Source organism: Paralichthys olivaceus, chromosome 5 (genome assembly GCF_024713975.1).
Source record: "Paralichthys olivaceus isolate ysfri-2021 chromosome 5, ASM2471397v2, whole genome shotgun sequence".
NCBI classification, from domain to species: domain Eukaryota; kingdom Metazoa; phylum Chordata; class Actinopteri; order Pleuronectiformes; family Paralichthyidae; genus Paralichthys; species Paralichthys olivaceus.
In genome coordinates this window covers 3,898,498-3,917,185 of record NC_091097.1, presented here as the reverse complement: position 1 = coordinate 3,917,185, position 18,688 = coordinate 3,898,498, and the positions used below count along the sequence as shown (strand labels likewise).

Here is an 18,688-nt window from a genome sequence, read left to right as displayed (position 1 = left end):
TTTATTTTTCTAATTAGTCTTTTTTCTCACTGTGATGTCACTTCCTGGAGAATCATCAAATGCTTCTCAAGTCTGTGCAACCTAAGCTACTTTTAATGTATAAGTATTTTGAGCGATTTCCAGAGATTTCAAACATATGTTTAACAAATCAACGTTCATCTCAATTTCCTGATTAAGATTTTATATAATCTAATCTAATATATAATATCAACCTAATAGCAATTTAAGATTAATAACCGTCCTGCTAACTGCACTACTCATTCCCAGAAAACAATTATTACTAAATATTAAACCCTAATAGTGACAGAACCTAAGTTTTTAATTTGCCTGTGAAAAATATGTTCTTATAAATTATAAGAACCTGTAAATAGGCCCCTAAAATCCAAATGTAATGTACATTATTCTTTTCTATTTATACCAGTGTTCAGTGATAGTGTTTGTACTGAAATTATGTTGAAATTGTTCTGTATATTTTCATTACATACAGTTTTCTTCTTAGCCAATTAAGTCTACTTTTATTTTGAAATGACTTGCGGAAAGTGTAACAGTGGGTTCTGTTGGCCTGTCGTAGTAGTCTCGTTACTATGGTGACCACACCTAACAACAGCACTTTCCTTCTTCCTCCTAAAACATGTCTGTTCATCCGGAGGACTTGGATCGGTTCTTCACGGTGTTTGACGGCTCTGCTCCGGAGGACGTGTCTCACGCCCGGCAGCTGTGGAGCTCCATGTCCCTGCTGCCGCCGCTCGAGTCCCGGCTGCTGTCGGTTGATATCCGACAGAGGCTGCCGGTGTCCCAGCGCGGCCGCAGCGCGGCTGCAGGACCCCGGACCTCCACCGCCTCGGAGACGCTGAGCGTCCCGGCTCTCTGGCAGCGACGGGAGGAGAGGCAGCGGTACGAGGCCATGGCCGAGCAGAGGAGGGAGATCCTGGCTCTGCTGAGGAGGCAGAGGGAGCAGAGGATCCAGAGGGAGCTGCTGTCTGAGCCATTTAAACCGAAGGTGAAGCCCGGAGGAGGAAAAGAGCTGAAAGTGCACCAGAGTTCAGACTGTGAGGTGGACATAGAGCTGGTGAAACAGCTGCAGTAGAACTGAAGAGCAACGATCAAGTGTGGGTGATGTTTAAAAAGACCTTTGAAACAGAAAATACAACAAACTAAAGGAGCACTTTTCAACTTTTAAATGGTATTTCATTCATGAAGTGATGGAGATTCAATGTGGCTTAGAGTCACTCATGTGAAGTCTCACTTTCATCCAAAATAAAAGCAAAGTGTGTCCAATAATACAGAATAATACAGAATATTTCAATTGTTTTAGTTGCAATTCAGTCTGGACAGTCAACGATGTAAATGTTGCATACAGCTGTAAATGCTCTTCACTCAATCAATCAATCAATCAAATTTTATTTGTATAGCCCATATTCACAAATCACCATTTGTCACAAGGTGTGACATCCTCTGTCCTTAACCCTCAACAAGAGTAAGGAAAAACACAGGGACAGGGGTTTTCAATCACACCTGTAGAGACGTTCAAAGGCGCAAACATTCTCCTGAGAGGACGTCTAAAGGAAGAGGATTAGGATTAGACAAGAAAAAAAAATCCTTATGTATTTTGAGAAGAATGTCAAAATGTCAACAATAAAATTTAAATGTTCAAGATATTTTTTTATTTATTATTTAGGGAAATCAAAGGAAGCATTAATGTTGAAAATTAAGATACAATGTTGAGAATTAAGTCAAAATGTTGAGAATGAACTTAAAATCAAGAAGTGCATTCCTCCGCCAAGGCCCAGCAGTCATTTTATGAAACCAATGGTATCCATTTTTAATCCTGAAACAAAGTCCCTCCTAATGGTGACAATGTGCTTTCATTTAAAAAAAAAAATTCAAACATATCAACTTGACCCTTTCCGTGATATGACAAGCTCTGGTGTTGGCTGTAATTCTTACAGCATAGCGCAGACCTGTGGCTCCCGAACAGTCAGTACACAGCAGTTTGCTTGAAACAGCCTTACATGATGTGAAGTGAAGCTTAGGTGGATGTTCAAATTCCAAATGTCCAGTGGAGAAGGCCCAACCATAATAGGATAAGAAGAGGCCTGCTCACTGTTGACTTTAGCTAATTTGGATAAAGTTTTCAAAGCACAGAGAGCTCACAGGAGCCCGTTGTCCGTAAACGCTCTTTAACCTCTCAGAAACCCTGATTATCTGAGTAATTCACCCTCAAACTGCGTTCTGAATCAACAATCTCCTTGTCTGCCGACTCCAATAACTATCAACTAAGTTTCTTTACTGATGGTGGACAGCATCGGATTTAATGAGAGTTTTAAAGCAGGCAGCAGGATATTTAGCTTCAGTCTGTTCTGATGAAAAATACTAAAAGAGCTGCAGTTCTGAGAAAGGAGCTGTGGTACAGTGTAGATTGGTATCACTTAGAAAAACACACACTTATTAAATCTGTCCTTTAGCAACTTTTCATCTGTTTCAGCAACATCTGGCACACCATTTTTTCATTGTTTTCTTTTTATTAAAGGGTAAGTCTGGTGATATTCTAAATGTATTTTTACTGTCAGCAGATCCAATGGAAAAAGCCCAAACCAACAATGAATTTCTTCTACTAACATGTATCACTCTGTTTAAAAGTCTGGTGTTATCTTGATCTCAATCCTCTGCGGCACAATAAAGCTCCATTGTTGTCAGTTATCAACTAAAGAGAAGAGGTCATGTGTCTCAGTTCACGTGCCTCCATATATTTGAATGTATTTTGAGGACAGAGGTGCCTTCACACTAACATGCAGTGCTCTATGAGTACCTGAAAGGTTCAATCTGAGTGGTAAACTAGGCTCGAGGATACTGCACGTCCAATGGGTGCAGGTCGCAGGTGCAGTTAGTTGTAGCCCAACTACACCTGCGACCTGCACCCAATGCATTTTTATCTATTTGACTCTAAATGGAATCACAAATTACAAAATTAGCATCATGCTGTATTGCAGGAGACTTGAAACTAGAGATTGAGACTATAAACTCCTCAACAAAATGTTTACTTATACATCAAGTGAGAAGTAGCGTCATTTCCCGGAAACTGACTTCTTTTGAATTCAGGTGAATCGCCCCCTGCTGGTCATTTGAAACAATACAGGTTTCAGGCAGTTATGCATTGGCTTCACTTTCTGGACCTGGAGTCTACCTCCATTTTTAAATATTGTCAGTGGTTCTGTCATAATTGTTTGAGAGTTGAGTGTTAAACATTTTGACACAACACCAACGGTTGCCATTAAAGCTATGTAACAGAGGGGGAGGGAACACTATTTGAGTTTCAAACTTGTATCTTTCTTCTTTTAAACAAGAAATGAAACAGTCACTTGAAGCACAAACCTTGCTCACGGGCTCATGTTTTGCAGGCCTTTGGTTGTGGCAGTTTCAACAGTGGGGGTTGCCACACAAAATTTTTTTTAAAAATGTCTGCACATAATTCATGTCAATCAGTATCCTCTGTGGAACAAATATATGCAATATCTATGCATCACAACCAATATGATTTATTAAGACACTTATGCACTAGATACTTAAGGTCAAGTGTGTAAGATTTAGATGAAAGGGAACTATTGGCAGACATTTAATGTAGAATAATCCTCATGATGTTTTCACTAGTTCGTTTCATCTAAATTGTATGAATTGTAGTTTTCTCTACCCCAGAAAAGACCCTTTATATTTAAATACTTTATATTTACATTGAGGGGTCCTCTCTACAGAGGCCGCCATGTTTTTTACATTAGTCCAGACTGGACAAACTAAACACCTTTTGAGTTTTTATGACAACTGAAGCTACCTCTGGTACTTTTTCATGTTTGGAAGGAAAGGGTGAGGTGAGGGGTGTTCAGCTGCAACATGCAACTTCAACACTAGATATCACTAAATTCTACCCCCGTACCTTTAAAACATAGGGGACCAGGTTTTAATATGCCCAGTTTGTTTAGAGGTTGATGCCATGATGAGCATTTGCCAGAAGGTGTCAGTAGAAGCTCAAATATGGGCTTGATATAAAGCAACCTTTGTGTGTGTGTGCATGTGTGTTGAGGTACTAGTGTGTGTTGAGGTACTAGTGTGTGTTGAGGTACTAGTGTGTGTTCAGGTATTAGTGTGTGTTGAGGTATTAGTGTGTGTTGAGGTACTACTCGAAAGCAAAGATGGTAAAAAAACAACTTCACAAACAAAAAGGTAAGAAACAGAATGTGTCTGTTTGCTCCTGTGTTAAACCCTGACCGTCGTCACACTGATACCTCACCGTAACATCCTGACGCTCTCGGGCTGTGGTGTTGGTGTCTGATATCTCTCATCCCTGCTCTCTTCTTTTCTCAGCAGTGGAAACAAGTCGCTGTAAGATCTGTGCACCAGCTGTTGCCAGCTCACTTTGCTGCACTTCACCACTGCTCATGTGAGAGATGCAGCTCTGAGGGAGTATTATGGTCAGTGGGAAGTGACGCTCCTGATATTTAACTGACATTTCCCGCAGAGCCTCAGGAGATCTTACGACCTGATACAGAGCTCATCTGATGAAATGTTCAGCTGCAGCATCTCTTTTAAAGTCCAGTGGTGTCTCCTCTTCTCTATCAAGCTTCCTGTTCAAACAAAAAATGGACAAGCAAGACACAGAGATTTAGCAAGTTCCTACATTTTGTGTCAAATGTTGTTATTGAAATAGAAGCCACTGTGTGTATGTGTGTTTCTATATTTCCCCACATGACTTTGTGACAAAGTGGTTGGCTGTGGCTGAGGGGGAAGAGTGGTTGTCCTCCAACCAGAAAGTCGGCAGCTTGAATCCCAGCCCATGCCAAAGTGTCCTTGGGCAAGATGAACCCCAAATGGTCCCTCATAGATGTTGAATGCACTAATTGGAATTCGCTTTGGATAAAAGCGTCAGCCAAATGACATGTAATGCAACTTAAAGGAGACCTGTTATGCTTTTTCAGTCTTTCCCAGTCCTCTAGTTGGTTGTATAAGTTTTTTTATGAAGGTATTTGGTGTGCATGGCTCAAAATCCCAAAGTCTGTAGCAGAGGGAGCTCTCCACGTTAAACACTTTTCTGGAGGCTGCTGAAATACTTCGATTTTTGTAATACATCTGTTGTGCACGAGAGTTTATTTTATGTTTTAGTGCTGTCAGAAAATCAAAACATGGCACAGAGTACAACCAAGCTAAAGTCTCCTGGTGTACAGAGTTATTCTATTTACTAAAGCAAAGTGGGTTGTGGAACTGTTTTTTTTAATTACACCTGTATAAATACTAATAAATGTCAGTCTTCTGTGTTTAATTGCAGCGTTGTCTGGTCACTGCTTCCAAATTATAACTTATTCACTCAAAGAGTTCTTAAAATAACATGTTCAAGAGGCCAGAATGAGATATTTCACACGAATAGGACTGAATGGACAACCTGGAAAACATAACGTGTCCTGTCTCTGGATGTCGTCAGTAAAAGAAGACATAAAAACAAAATCAGCGTAAAGGTGATTTCCTTCTCTTAATGTCAGCTGACAGAAAGAGATTTAATGTGCAGTTTCCAATTGTGACTACAAACACACTAACGCACAAATGGCACCTTCCATCCATTTCAATTACAGCTGCAATGTTGTGCTGATAGTTTGAGAATTAGGTCTTGTTGTGACCAACAGGCTTATTTTCCTGTGTCCTGCTCTTTATCATTCTCTGTGTGTCCTGCGGGGTGAGAGTGAGTTGATTAAAAGTAGCTTGATGAACCTCTGTTTCATCCATTACCTCTGATCACCATCATTCAATCAAGTTAAAACTGGACAGCATTGATTTTCTTTTCTTTCACAATCACCTGCCTGTGTCACAGGTTTCTGACATCAATCAACACATCTGCTGTTAACTGAGCTAATGATGCACAGTCATCGCAACAGAAGTCACATGGAGGCACTGAGTAACACATCCATACATACGCTCCAGTGATCAGTGAGGGAGATCGAGAGTTTATTTCACACCAGCCCCTAATCCACCATCATCAGATGGAACAGTCACACTGCACATTAAATCTGTTATAAGAAATCTTATTAAGGAAAAGATATGATATGACTCTATTATTATTACACCAAGTTTTAGGTGAGTTAAAAACCTGTGATAAAGGGAGCTCCTCTCCCCCACAGGAAACACTGACGCTCTTGAAATACCTCGTCAGTCGTCCGGGCCAAACCTCCCCATCATCATGATGTCATGTGTTATCGCAATGCACCACATTTATATAAGGCACACTTAGTGGCTAGTCTTACAAGCCTCCTAACAAAGTCAGGTAAAGCAAGATTTCCTACAGGCATTGAAAGCGATTGACCACTCACAACAGAGCTGGCCAATCAGAGCAGACTTGGATTCATCGGGAGCGTGGTCTTAAGAATGGAGCTGTAGCAATGGACAGTATGAGGACAGTGGTCTGTTTTCTGAACATAGAAAACTTTTTCAAGTCATTAAAATTAAAATGATCAACCTGAATATGAGCAGAGTGTGTTTCCTCATAATCTGGTGTCTGTGGTGACGTTCCCACGCTACACATTTGGTGGAACAGCAAGTTTGCAAGGGTTGAAGTGAGGAGCAATTGTAGATACAGAGATAGAGAAGGCAACAACAGCATCTTGGAGCATGATGAATAAACCAGTGGAAGCATCCAGAAAAGTTTCTGTTACTTATGATGATAAATATTTAATACGTTCAGAGAGAACTCTTAGAAACGTTGGCATTTGTACAATATTTGGAGTAAGCTGCGGAGGTATTGCATTGACTCAACCTGCATAGTGAATTACTGCTCTTGAACTGTGAGAATTTGTGTAACTTTAAACTTTAAATTTGAATTCAATGGTCAGACTATTTAACCCTGGGGTTCACTATAATAATAGTCTTAGAGGTAGATGTGTTTCACACGTGAATAATAAAATAAACATGATCAGTGAAGCATTCAAATCAAAATGTCCAACACATAAACTTGATAAGTCTATAATGTTGCAATTTCATTTCTCTATTATGTATTTCAAAAAATAAAATAAATGCATAATATACATCCTACATGTAGCCATAGATTGTTAATACTAGATGCATTTTGTTTTCTTAAACAATCTTTCAATCATTAACAATAATAATAATAATAATACTAATACTACTAATAATAACTTGTATTGCACAATACAGTAAGAGCTCATAGTGTTTTACATCAGCTTGGCTTGAAAAATATGTTACTGCTTTAAAAGCTGCTGGGGAATGTCCACTACATCAACTTAATACTTACTATAAGGACTAAAAGGAGGGGATTGTGGTCTTCTAATTGACTCCTTGTTTTGGAATCAATTAAATTGACTTTTTAGCATGAAAAAGAACTCAGACAGAAAAGAAAACAGGGGTCAGATTTTTTGTTTGATGAAAACCAAAAGATCTTCAGTCTGTTTTTGAGCTGGCATGTTCCTCTCTGGTTACACAACACATCAAACAGGCTTCCTGATGCAATGTCTCAGTAATAGTCCAGTTAAGAAGCCGCTCGCAGCTCTGCGGGGCACAGACTGTTGGGCAAACAGACCTCATGGGCCAACATTTTGGGAAGGGGTTGTCAGTGGGTTCACTTGATGAGGAAATGGGATCATGAGGCAGACGTTTGCTTTAAAGGAGACTTATGATGTTTTTTCAGTGTTTGTCATGAATGTAAACGTTAAAAAGTTTGTGGTGAAGGAAAGTTCTCTTCCTTTCCTCCACAGAAAACACTGAAGCTCTTGAAACACCTTGTCGGCACCAGGGTTATTATACTTAACGAAAACTAAGACTAAAACTAGCAATGAAAAAATAATTTTGTTAACTGAAATAAAAATAAAAACGACAATTACAAAAAAAACGAAAACTAAATAAAAACTACAATGAACAATGCAAAACTAACTAAAACTAAACTGAATTGCAGATAAATTCAGCTTCGTTTTCGTTTCGTTTTCTCCCTCGATTACTGCCTGTCCTGCAGGTGATGGTTAAAGAATGAAATGAAAGGACTTGATAAACCATATTTGGTGTCACACATTGTTTCATCCTTTTTCAGCTTCTATAAGTCAAGGCTTTCTCTTAATACCTGGAAAAACTAAAACTAAAACTAAATAAAAACTAAACTGAAACTAGTCGATTCCTCAAAATAAAAACGAATGAAAATTTCAAATTTCAAAACTATAATAACCTTGGTCGTACTCCGGACCAAACCTCCACACCATTGTCATGTCATTTGTATAATGCGTGACTAGCAGCTAGTCTGACAGGAGCCAAAACCAAGGATTTCAGACAGTGGCTGAAAAGAGGAGCTGCAGCAATGGATAGTATCAAGAAAGTGATGTGGTTTCTGAACATTAGAGCATGAAAACCTTTTCCAGTTATAACCCAAATTAAATATATCAACCTGAATATGTCTCTTTTAATAAAAATACCCACTTGTACAGTACATCCACATATCTATGTATGTAGTAACAAGGCAATTAATATAAACACACACCTGCATGAACCAGTGCACTGAAGTGTTTTATTAGCTCATTTGGAGAAGAGCGCCGAGGATGTTTATGAGACTGTCTCCAGAGTCTGTAAAAACCTTTTGTGTAAAACAAGAACAAAGACAAGTGGAACTAAAAAACAGTCAGTGCCAATAAACTGGAGAGGGACACAAATCACAGCGACACGCAGGCTTTCCAGGGTGCGTCCCTGAGCTTCAGTTTAAAAGCAGGTGATATACAATGGTCTCATCTCAAATAAAAGCTACACACCCAGTGGGATGTTTTACAGTCGATAAGAACCAGGGGCAGTCTTGTAAAAGATCCCACTTTTACTGACCGAACGCAGCGGCTCTACTCTGACTTTGAATCGTCCTTTGGGATTCACCAGCATCCTCTTTATTCTCTCTGCGGGACTCTTGCACAAGCTGTGTCAGTGTATTTGCCACGGATCAGCCAGTAAAACATTTAACTGTTAATAAAGAGCCGTCTTTCATATTGTTTTCCTTAGTCTTGCTTCTTGGCTCGAGTCAGTAGAACCAGCTTCGGCAAAACAAACACTTCTGATCATTTGCTCATCGTTAACATGAGAGCTTAATATTTAACAAGACATTTACAAGACTTTACTTCAGCTCACAGTAGATTTAATGAACTGATTATTTTAACTTTATGCCTCAACTTAACCGTAAAGTGTAGGCTGTTTAAAATAACAGCATGGCAACAATAGTCGGGTTTTTGTCCAAATGTATCACAAATTTTACCCACATTTCATAAAATCTGCAAAATAAATCATAATCATTTTTTTTAAACGGGATGAAATCTTGGCCCTCATTGGTCCATGCATCATGATGTTTTTATCTGCCGCCATGTTTACTCTCTTGTGTATCAGAAGTTTGTATGATCTTTCAGTCATGTGATCTCTGTACATCATGTGTTTATTGAATCTGTTTCCATTGACTTCTAATTTAACTGTTATCGATGAACTAACTATATTAACAATTAATGTCACAACAGTAAAGTCACTCACTCATAGATATCACTTCTTTAAATATGTGATTTTTTTTAATCAACTTCCTGTTGAATTAGTGAAACCAATCTGACAATTAAAGAAAGTGATTTAAAAAAATTACCTTGATCCAGCCCCAGGTTCACATCCGCATCAAACTTTTTCAGTGTTTTTACTTGGCCCATGTCCCTTCCTATTCTTTAATTTTTTTCATAATCCTGCTGACAAACCAACCAACAGAGAAACAAGAGGACAATGATGAAACCTAACCTCCTTGGCAGAGGTAAAAGTGACTCTCCAGCTACAACTGGCTGGATACAAAATGCCGCTGTTAAGGAGAACTATTATGCATCGATTGCCCTCTGCAAAGAAGGGAGAGGAGGTGAATCTGGGGTGAAAGATGAGCAGTTGAGTTCATGAGAATAAGACGTATTGATTGCTGGGATGTCTCATTGGAAATTAATTGCATCGTTATAAATTCCTCCTTGTTTCTGATGCAAATAAATGACCTGTTTCCCCTTCTTCTGCTGCTCTCTGTTCAATCCACTTGTAGTAGTGGGGCCTGATTCACTCCAAACTATGTCCAGTGTGGTATATAAGCTCTTGTTTAATACAGTGTTGTCATAAACAGAGGAGGTCGTATTGCACAAGGTGTGTGTTTGTTCCGACTGAATGAACACGCAGGTGCACCTTGAGATGAAGCATCACTCTCATCAAGCCCCATTAAACCTAAGACTATGCTGTATCGCGTTTAATGCAGGACAAGAGGTTCCCATCATCATGTACAAATACATCATGTATCAAGTAGGAAGGTGCAACTGTAGGAAGTAAAGGTAATGGATTACCTGCATCTCATCAAATGTGTGAACCCACAAAAAAATTGCTCTAGCTTTCTAATGTCTTCTTTTCAGTTCAGTCTTATGGCTCTCATCACATAAGAAGTGTGATTTCTCGGAGCAGCAGAATCAAACATGTGTTGCTCCATATCTCCTGGATGTGGAAATAATTTTTACCTCCGCCAAGGAGTTTACGTTTTTGTTGTTTTCTTTCTTTTAGCAGAATTACAGAAAAATTACCAGAGACGACACAACAGAAATGTGATGGAATGATGCAGTTTCAGGTTTTGTCCTGGAAACAGCAGCTGTTTCAAACCTGAAACTGGTTAAGTTGTTGAGATAATAACAACACACTGATTAAATGTCAGCTTGTAATTAAAGTCTAGGATTAATCAAGGCCTGTAAACATATCTCAAAATGTCAGTGTAATAGTTCATCACTTTATTTGTTTTATATTGAAAATATGAACTTTAAAAATGGGGTCTTCTGGATTAATAATCAATGATTGTGCTCATATATAATGAATTGACATTTTGCTTGTTTCTTTGTGTCTATGACGCGACGGCAACTGAACCAATAACAGCCAATTACAAACTTGGGATTTACAGCCATGTGTTGATGGACGAGGTTGTCTTTCTCTCCATCTCTGTTCACGAAATCCAGCGATGCAGTGACAAAAGCTTTAACTGCTCAGCTCTTCCCATTCTACATCTCCGGTGGCCATTACAGCCCAGAGAGTCCATTCATCATGTCTGTCTGTGGAGAAAACTGTGGCTGGTTGACACACGTGTAAGCGATGGGCAGGCAAAGAGAATCCATAATTGCTGGTCGGCATGGAACACGAGGTCTCTATAACGTTCAAGTTACAAGTGGGAAATTGTGTCATGCTTATAAGTAATAATTTCATGCACTTAAATTAGTAATTTTTAGTTTGTTACATAAAATCAATTTTAAGCAATGCCAAAGATTACACTGTAAAACCCTATCTGACAGCAAAATACGCACACATATGCATATAAACATGTATAAATCGATGTCAATGCATTTGGTTCACCCCTTTTTGGGATTTCAAGAAACCTAATTTGCAGCAATACGTTTATTTCAGGCGTGCAGGATATGGGTTTAGTTTGCTGGAGTAACTGAATCAAGAACAAAAGACAGGAAACAGGGTGTGTAATACATAGATAAATATATGTCAGTAAATACATTCAAACAGAGCAGATTTTTCCAGTTGTCTCCAACATGTTTACATCGGCATACAAATGATTCATGACCCAACACAAACCACCAGTTTACAACCAGGCAACACAAGGATTTGGAAGTTGTGTTTGGATCATTTCGACTTCTCCTTGTTACCACTGCAAATGCCAGCCAATTTAATCTCTGCTGTTTGCAATCCGTGATTTATATAACTGAGTATCCTCAGGCTGAGTGTAGCACACTGCAGTCGTCACTGAGAAACTATGGTTTGCTCAGCAGCAGCTGCGTTTCAGTCCATCATTTACACGACTGACCAAAAATGTCAGTGCCTGATCCCAAACATCAGAAACATGTTGCATCTACACTGGTGAACACTGGATTATTTCTCAGGGATAATTTCTGCACACAAAATAAAAGATGTGATAAAACCAAAATTCACTTCACTAATAGGGGTTTCTTCTCCAGAGTGGGTAGCGGTAATGGTCGCTCACCAAGAGCTTCAGTCATTGTTTTGTTGACAAAAGTTCTGGTAACAATACATCCTCTGAGCAGAGCTACTCCCTCAGAGCACACTGGACATTTCAGTGACTCCCAATCTTAAAATCAAGTGTCGTGCAAGGAAATGATAAAAATGTGCAAGGACACATGACTTGTTTTGGAGATAATGTCATGGCCACCTGGTGGCTGGATGGAGAATGGCAGGTGTAAGACACAATTTTGGCAAATATTCACAGGGCCACGACAGGAATCCTGATGTATAGTTAGCAACTCGCTGGTGACGAAAATTGAAGAGCCAGATTTTTCCCTCAGGAATTGGTGGAGACCAAAGCCACACAGGACACAACAAGTGAAGGAAGGGGTCGCTGAACACTGTACTAGTAGAAGAAGTAATAAAAATGGGCAAGGACCATAGGGCAAGGACACAACTGTTTTTTGAGGAAACTCTGAGGCCATCTAGTGGCTAGATGGAGGAATGCAGGTCTCACATACTGGCAAATTAATCATGTGGCCCCAACAGGACCACAGTTAGCAACTCGGTGTCAAAAACAGGAAATACATTAGGTGATTTCACGATCCAGCGATTTCCTGCAGGTCTGGCTGGAGACCAAAAACTGACTGGATGCAGTGACTCACTATCTGGAAGTGAAGAGCGGGCCCAGAGCTAGCATGTTAGCATGTTGACTTCAACTGAAGCAAAGATGTGATAGAAATAGAAGAAGAATAGAAGTAAAGAGTTTTTGATGTTGCTTGCTACCTCTGTGGACGGGACATGGTGTTTGATGCTGAACAGTTCTGCTAAGCTGTTAATGTTAATGTAGGCTAGGTGTTAGCTAATGTTAGTTAGAGGGAACCGACAGGTAGCAGCGACATGTAGTAGCATAAGGAAAAACTTAAAAATAGTAAATGTTATTTCATGTTAATTTTAAAGCTGCTCCATTCAATGTTTTTCTAGTGTTTTGAAACTGTGACTCACACTGACTCTGTAGCGCCCCTTCAGTTCCAATCAGTCGCTTTCATCTTGGTTTTGTTCTGACTGACCACAAAGTAACATCAGCATCATGCATCAGCTTGCTCTCAACTGGCAAACAAGCAAAAATAAAAAATAAAGGTTTTACGAATACAGATTCTGTGCTCTTAACAATAAATGTTTGTTTTTTTCACCAAACTCACACAAGTGCACAAACTCCATTTTACATCAGGCCAGAGGTTCACTCCTGTCTGCACTAAGAACCGCGAAGAAACACACTCAAATATTATGTTTTAAAATTCAAAATGGATAAATACAACCGTATATAACATCATCTAAACTGCGACCCCTTAAAATCAGCTGCTACCAGACTCAATTTCATTTTTTCCTAATCTGCAGCCCTCGGTTAGGATTTAAATTGATTTCCTTGGTATATCTCCATGATTCTCACATACACAACATTTCTGCAGTTAATTTCCCCAGAGGTCAAAGGTGAATTGCTCCCTGCAGCAGCAGCAGCAGCTGGAAGTCCAGTGACTCTCCAAGGAGACTGTGACTGTGGGGAACGTTAACCGACCCTTTGACCTCTGGTTGATTAGACTGTCTGTCATGTGTTTGCACACATTTGTGACCTGTCAGTTAAAAATAAATTTATAACCAAGAGAAAGCACAGCCAACAAACACGTCTCAGAGCAAGAGTGAAAGCCCTCGCAATTAGATTTGTGCTCTAAGAATTTATTTCACACATACATGGTTCAGATAAATGACTGGAGAACAGCTTGTGAAAAGACTACCGCAATTGAGGAGTTGTGCAGCAGCACAACACAACTATCTGTGGCACTTTTCATGTGAACATTGTGAAAATGTCTGTATTTAAACGATTGTTGCATCCTCCTGTGAATGTGGCCATTTGGAGCAGCCACGAATACTTTTGGTCACTCGTGTGGTCAGACAACACATCTTACCAACAATCTTAAAACCTTTACTTTGAAATCCACAGAAGGCTCATGCGCTCTGTTCCATCTGCAATTTAACTGACGTAAAACTATTCAAAATCAAAACATCACGCTGCAGAGCTTTACATTCAGTGTCAGTCGTCAAATTAAACTGAAAATAAAAATAATTGACTCTAAACTTTTGCAAGTCTCATCAGACACAATACAAATAAAACCTTTAATCACTAAGGAAACAATGTAAAGATCTGAATCTCTTTAGATGATAACAAACTTTTATAATTGGACTCTAAAACACCTGCAACAAGAGAACATATGACACCAGATTTAGGATCACGGCACTGGCCAACTGTATCATTGAGGATTTGATCATATTTAACTTGTTTTAAAGCAACACTATGTAGCTTTTACTGAGCAGCAGCGCCCTCTGTAGCCACACGTGGTGATTTATTCTGTTGTGCTGCTTTAAACAAATACACCAAACTCTGTCATCATCTTTGAGAAAAAATCTTCTAACATTTTGATTTTTTGAGTGTGGTCTATGTCCCATCTGCAAACACGGAGGAGGCTGGGTTTATGATTTATGCTGCAGCCAGCCACCAGGGGGTGATAAAGATGATTTAACTTCACTTTTGGGAGCTGTCATTTTATCCATCCTTATATATAGTCTGTTGTTTGCTCACACAATTTGGTTATGTTAAGGCAACAAAAATACTGGGTTAACCAAAAGTCCATGAAAGACTTTAGAATAGAATAGAATAATCTTTGTTTTCCAGTCGAGGCAGGAACATTTTCTTTGGTGTCACCCATAAAAATCTCCAAATTTCAGATTATATCATGTCACACTAAAAACAGGAAAACCTTCTAAAGAGTATACAGAATTGACCAGATGAGTGTGAAAAACAAACTGTGCACAAAACATCATTTTTCACAGTGACGCCCAAACATCAACCCACAGGAACGAGGAGATAAAACATCTTTTCAATTTTTTTTGCTGGTTTAAACGTAGATGTGAAAACACAAAAACCCGTGGTGATGTTTTCAGACTTTTACGAGAGTTTTCTGGCTGACTCAGCAGGATGTACATCAGGCTCCTGCACAATCAAAATTAATGACACAGCCCATTTTTTATTTCCCACCAAATTTTATGAATCTGGAAGAGGCTGCCGAAAGCTTCCATAAGAAATGATCACATTTTCAAACTATTTTAATGGATATATCCACTAAAATGAAACTTACACATTCAATTTTGACTTTATAAACAATAAACAGGACCATGAATCAGTTAAACACACTTGGGGATGAACTCCTGGTACGATTGGCACATTAATGCTGTTAGCAAATGTCAGATAAATATTGCTGTGGAACTGACATCACTGACTTAATGATTGTGCTACTGTAATGCTCCATTTCAGCATTGTCCTGTAACCTCCTGCCACAGCAACATTTTCAAAGGATTTAATGTCTCAAAATGTAAATAATTTTTTGATGTTAAAATACTACACATAGCACTGCAACATATGCTGCTGTGCTTTCAATTTTGGCAGGAAAGCCAGTGGTCTGGCTCCACACCTCAAGGAGCAGTCCGCCTCATCACTTCTGTGTCACCCTCCCGTTCCTGTACGTGACTCAGCACTGCTCCTCCCCCAGAGAGTCTGTGTTCTCCACCAGGTCTATGGAGGCCGATGCAGCCCTCATCTTGCCCCGTCCTGGGCCAGGACCTGGACCTGGTCCCGGACCTGGACCACCAACAATGATCCCGGCTCTGGTTCCGCTGTGTCCAGGGTAGACGTCCACAGTGCTGGAGATGGACTGGAGGGAGCGATCCCGAAAGTAGTGGAAAGCCTCCTGGTCCAGGTAGTTCTGCTCCTCGCGCAGGCCCTGCTCGAACAGCTTCCTCTTGTGTCGGAATTCGATCACCGTCTTGGTGTAGGAGTTGAGGGTGGTGACGGAGGCAGCCATGCAGCAGGTAAAGGAACCCCAGGCCATGCTGGTGAGAGTGAAGGGTAGGAGAAGAGAGGGTGAGTCTCGGCTCATGCTGTAGTTACTTGTGAGTTCTCGCTGATCATGTCTCGCACCCCTTGGGTGAGAGCATAGAGCTTGTGTGGCATGTGCGTGAACATGAATGCGGCTCCGGGCTGGGAGGATAACAGGGGACATTTAGGGTTAAATCATGGTGCGAATGTTGCAGTTTTGAGGCTCACGGACACTTGGATGACACCACAGGAGCAGTATGGAGGCATTTTATGTTTTTGTCTGTTTTAGTTTAGAGAAGTGGTCGTCATTTACTTCAATTGTTTTGGATTTGGCTGTTTACCCCTGAAACGCCAAAAGTGTTTTGTGGACTCAAACACTTCACCCGCCCCTCCATCGGCATACTGGTGAGTTTAATGAGCAAGATTACGCTAAGCCTGTTTACTGAAACTTCAACAGGGAAGCAAGACATTTCTCATACTTTTAGGTGCTTATACTTATTGTTGTTTAATATGAATAGAGTCCTCACACCAGCACATAGACTTCAACTCAACTGATGTACTTGTCCCCTTGAATTTGGGGGAAAAATTGTTACCAGGAGAAAAAGCTTGCATCACTTCACTTTCCTTTGTGTATTCTAATCACGTAAACACATTCTGCATGTGAATATGAAGAATCTGGAGGAGAGGGACTAGATTTTTGGGCAGGAACCCTCCTGGGTCTTGTTTCTAATTTGACCAATCACGTTTGAGTAGGCTTTGGTTGCCTGCAGGTAAACAGCCCGTGTGGAGAGCAAAAGATATATTGGCCAAAATGCATCAGCTGTTATTAGGGACAAGCCAAAGTGATGACTGGTCCTAAAACAGAGAAACCTCATTTTGTCCCTTTGAATTCGCAACCTTGTTCTTTAGGACACTACTCAGAGCTCATGACCATAGCTGACGGTATATTCCATAATAGAAAAAGTAATTCATTGCTAGTCATGGCCAAAATACAATTCAGGGGAATTATCTTTCAACAGCTATCTTATTATTTTTATCTTTCTACAACTATCTTTCAACAGCAACCATTGTCATATTTCTTATATGCGAGAACAGATAATTTTTTGTTTTGGTCCTATCTCAACCAGAAATTTGTGAAGTGTGAAGTCAGCCTGAATGATTTTCATCCTGACAGTAATGCTGCTACGCGTCAATTATTTGTTATAGTTCAACTTATTTGTTGGTGTTCTGGATGGATGGAGGAAAGAGTTTTTGAGACAACGTCCCCAGGCTCGGTCACCAGCAGGACAGAAATGCCTCGAGGAGAAATACATTTTTGGCCGGATGGAGAAATTTCCTTGGGGACTTAAACTGCTCTGAGGAAGCATCTGTGGTGATTCAGTGAATACTCAAAGTCTTAAGCCTCACCCTCTGCTCCAGTTAATGTTAGCGGGCTCATAACTGATGGGCTGCTAATTGACATACTGTCGAGGCCCTGGAGAAAACCCGTGCCATATTAGTCAGTTAATAGGACAGTTAACAGTCCCTCTGTGCAGAGCCGAACGCCGTACGCCAAGAAATATGTCAAGAAAAGATCCTGAAATGTGGCAAGACTAACATAAAGAAATGAGAGAATGAAATAATTGAAAACAACTGGTGCCATCCATCATTCTTTATCCTTAAAAACAGGAATCCAAACAGTGGTATCATTTAAAATTTCATAGTTTAATATCATCAATCACTTTTTCCTTTTACGTTTTGAGCTGAACTATTACACAGAGGAGGCTCAGAGTGTTTACACACTTAACAGTGTAGAATTGCAATAATAAATCAAATGTGAAATACAGAATAAAACACCAGAACATCTACTACGTGGATTGACATCGGTCGATGATGCCCTGATAAACATTATTACTATGCCAGTGGTTGGCTCAGGCAGTAGACTTGGCTTTTGATGTATGTCGGAAAGAAAAAGTGGGAATGAAGAAGTCCAGAATATCAATTTAATGACCATCTCCTACATAATGTGACAGTGAGTGATATGTGAAGGGTTGGTGAGGCTCAAAATAACTTGGATAGATTTAGGGAAAGATCATAAATTGGGTTAAATTAAGATTTTTCTTAAGGTTAGAAGACTTCCTGTGGTGATTCTGTTAGGTGTTTTGTTGTGGTGTCTCTCCCCCTCCCCTTTTCTGTTTTCTCGGTGCAGGTTGTGTGTGTGGCAGGGGGGCGTGGCTGGTTCCTGGCTGCAGCGACGAGGCGCACCTGATCTCAATCACCTCATCATCCCCACAATAAAAGCCTGGTCCTGACTCCACTACTCTGCCAGATTATTCCGTCCCGTCCGGTATTTTCATGTGCTGTCGATGTCCTCGACTCCCGTGTTCGTTTCCTGGATATTCTCTAACCCTCGTATCTCCTTCCTTCTACCCAGTCTTTCCGTGCGCCTCGCTGCTCCTCCATTCATCCTCGTCTCACCCTGGATCATCGAGCCAGCCTGCACCCTGCCATCCCAGCCTGCTCCTGTTCTGTTTGTATAAATAAACTCTGTTAAATCGCTAACCACCAGTCTGCGTCTGCTTTGGGGTCCAACTCGTTAACTAAGCCTAACACTTCCAACGTCATGGTAACACTAATAAACATGCGATTACAGTTACGAGTGTGGCCATGGTCAGTTTGAAATGGGAAGCAAAACAACGGTCTCCCATGTTAGTTTGGGTCCTTTGATTTCCATTCTGGAAATATATATATCTTTACTTAGTT

At 40.1% G+C, this 18,688-nt stretch overlaps 2 protein-coding genes across 2 annotated transcripts in view; one reads left to right on the top strand and one right to left on the bottom strand.

Moving 5' to 3' along the window:
* Nucleotides 1-555: 555 nt before the first annotated feature.
* Nucleotides 556-2,830, top strand: hoatz (HOATZ cilia and flagella associated protein). The gene has a single exon (XM_069524940.1). The coding sequence runs from the start codon at nucleotides 632-634 to the stop codon at nucleotides 1,085-1,087; it is 456 nt and encodes a 151-aa protein (XP_069381041.1). The 5' UTR covers nucleotides 556-631; the 3' UTR covers nucleotides 1,088-2,830.
* An 8,614-nt stretch (nucleotides 2,831-11,444) lies between these two features.
* gsg1l (gsg1-like) overlaps nucleotides 11,445-18,688 on the bottom strand; it is a 34,048-nt gene continuing 26,804 nt past the window's right edge. The window contains exon 5 of the mRNA XM_020094165.2: nucleotides 11,445-15,960. Coding sequence (XP_019949724.1) covers nucleotides 15,600-15,960 — 361 coding nt within the window. The 3' untranslated portion in view covers nucleotides 11,445-15,599. The remainder of the gene's footprint in view (nucleotides 15,961-18,688) is intronic.

Bases quoted from the DNA above. Each gene is read 5' to 3' on its own strand.
- hoatz (XM_069524940.1), top strand. From the start codon at position 632: ATGTCTGTTCATCCGGAGGACTTGGATCGGTTCTTCACGGTGTTTGAC.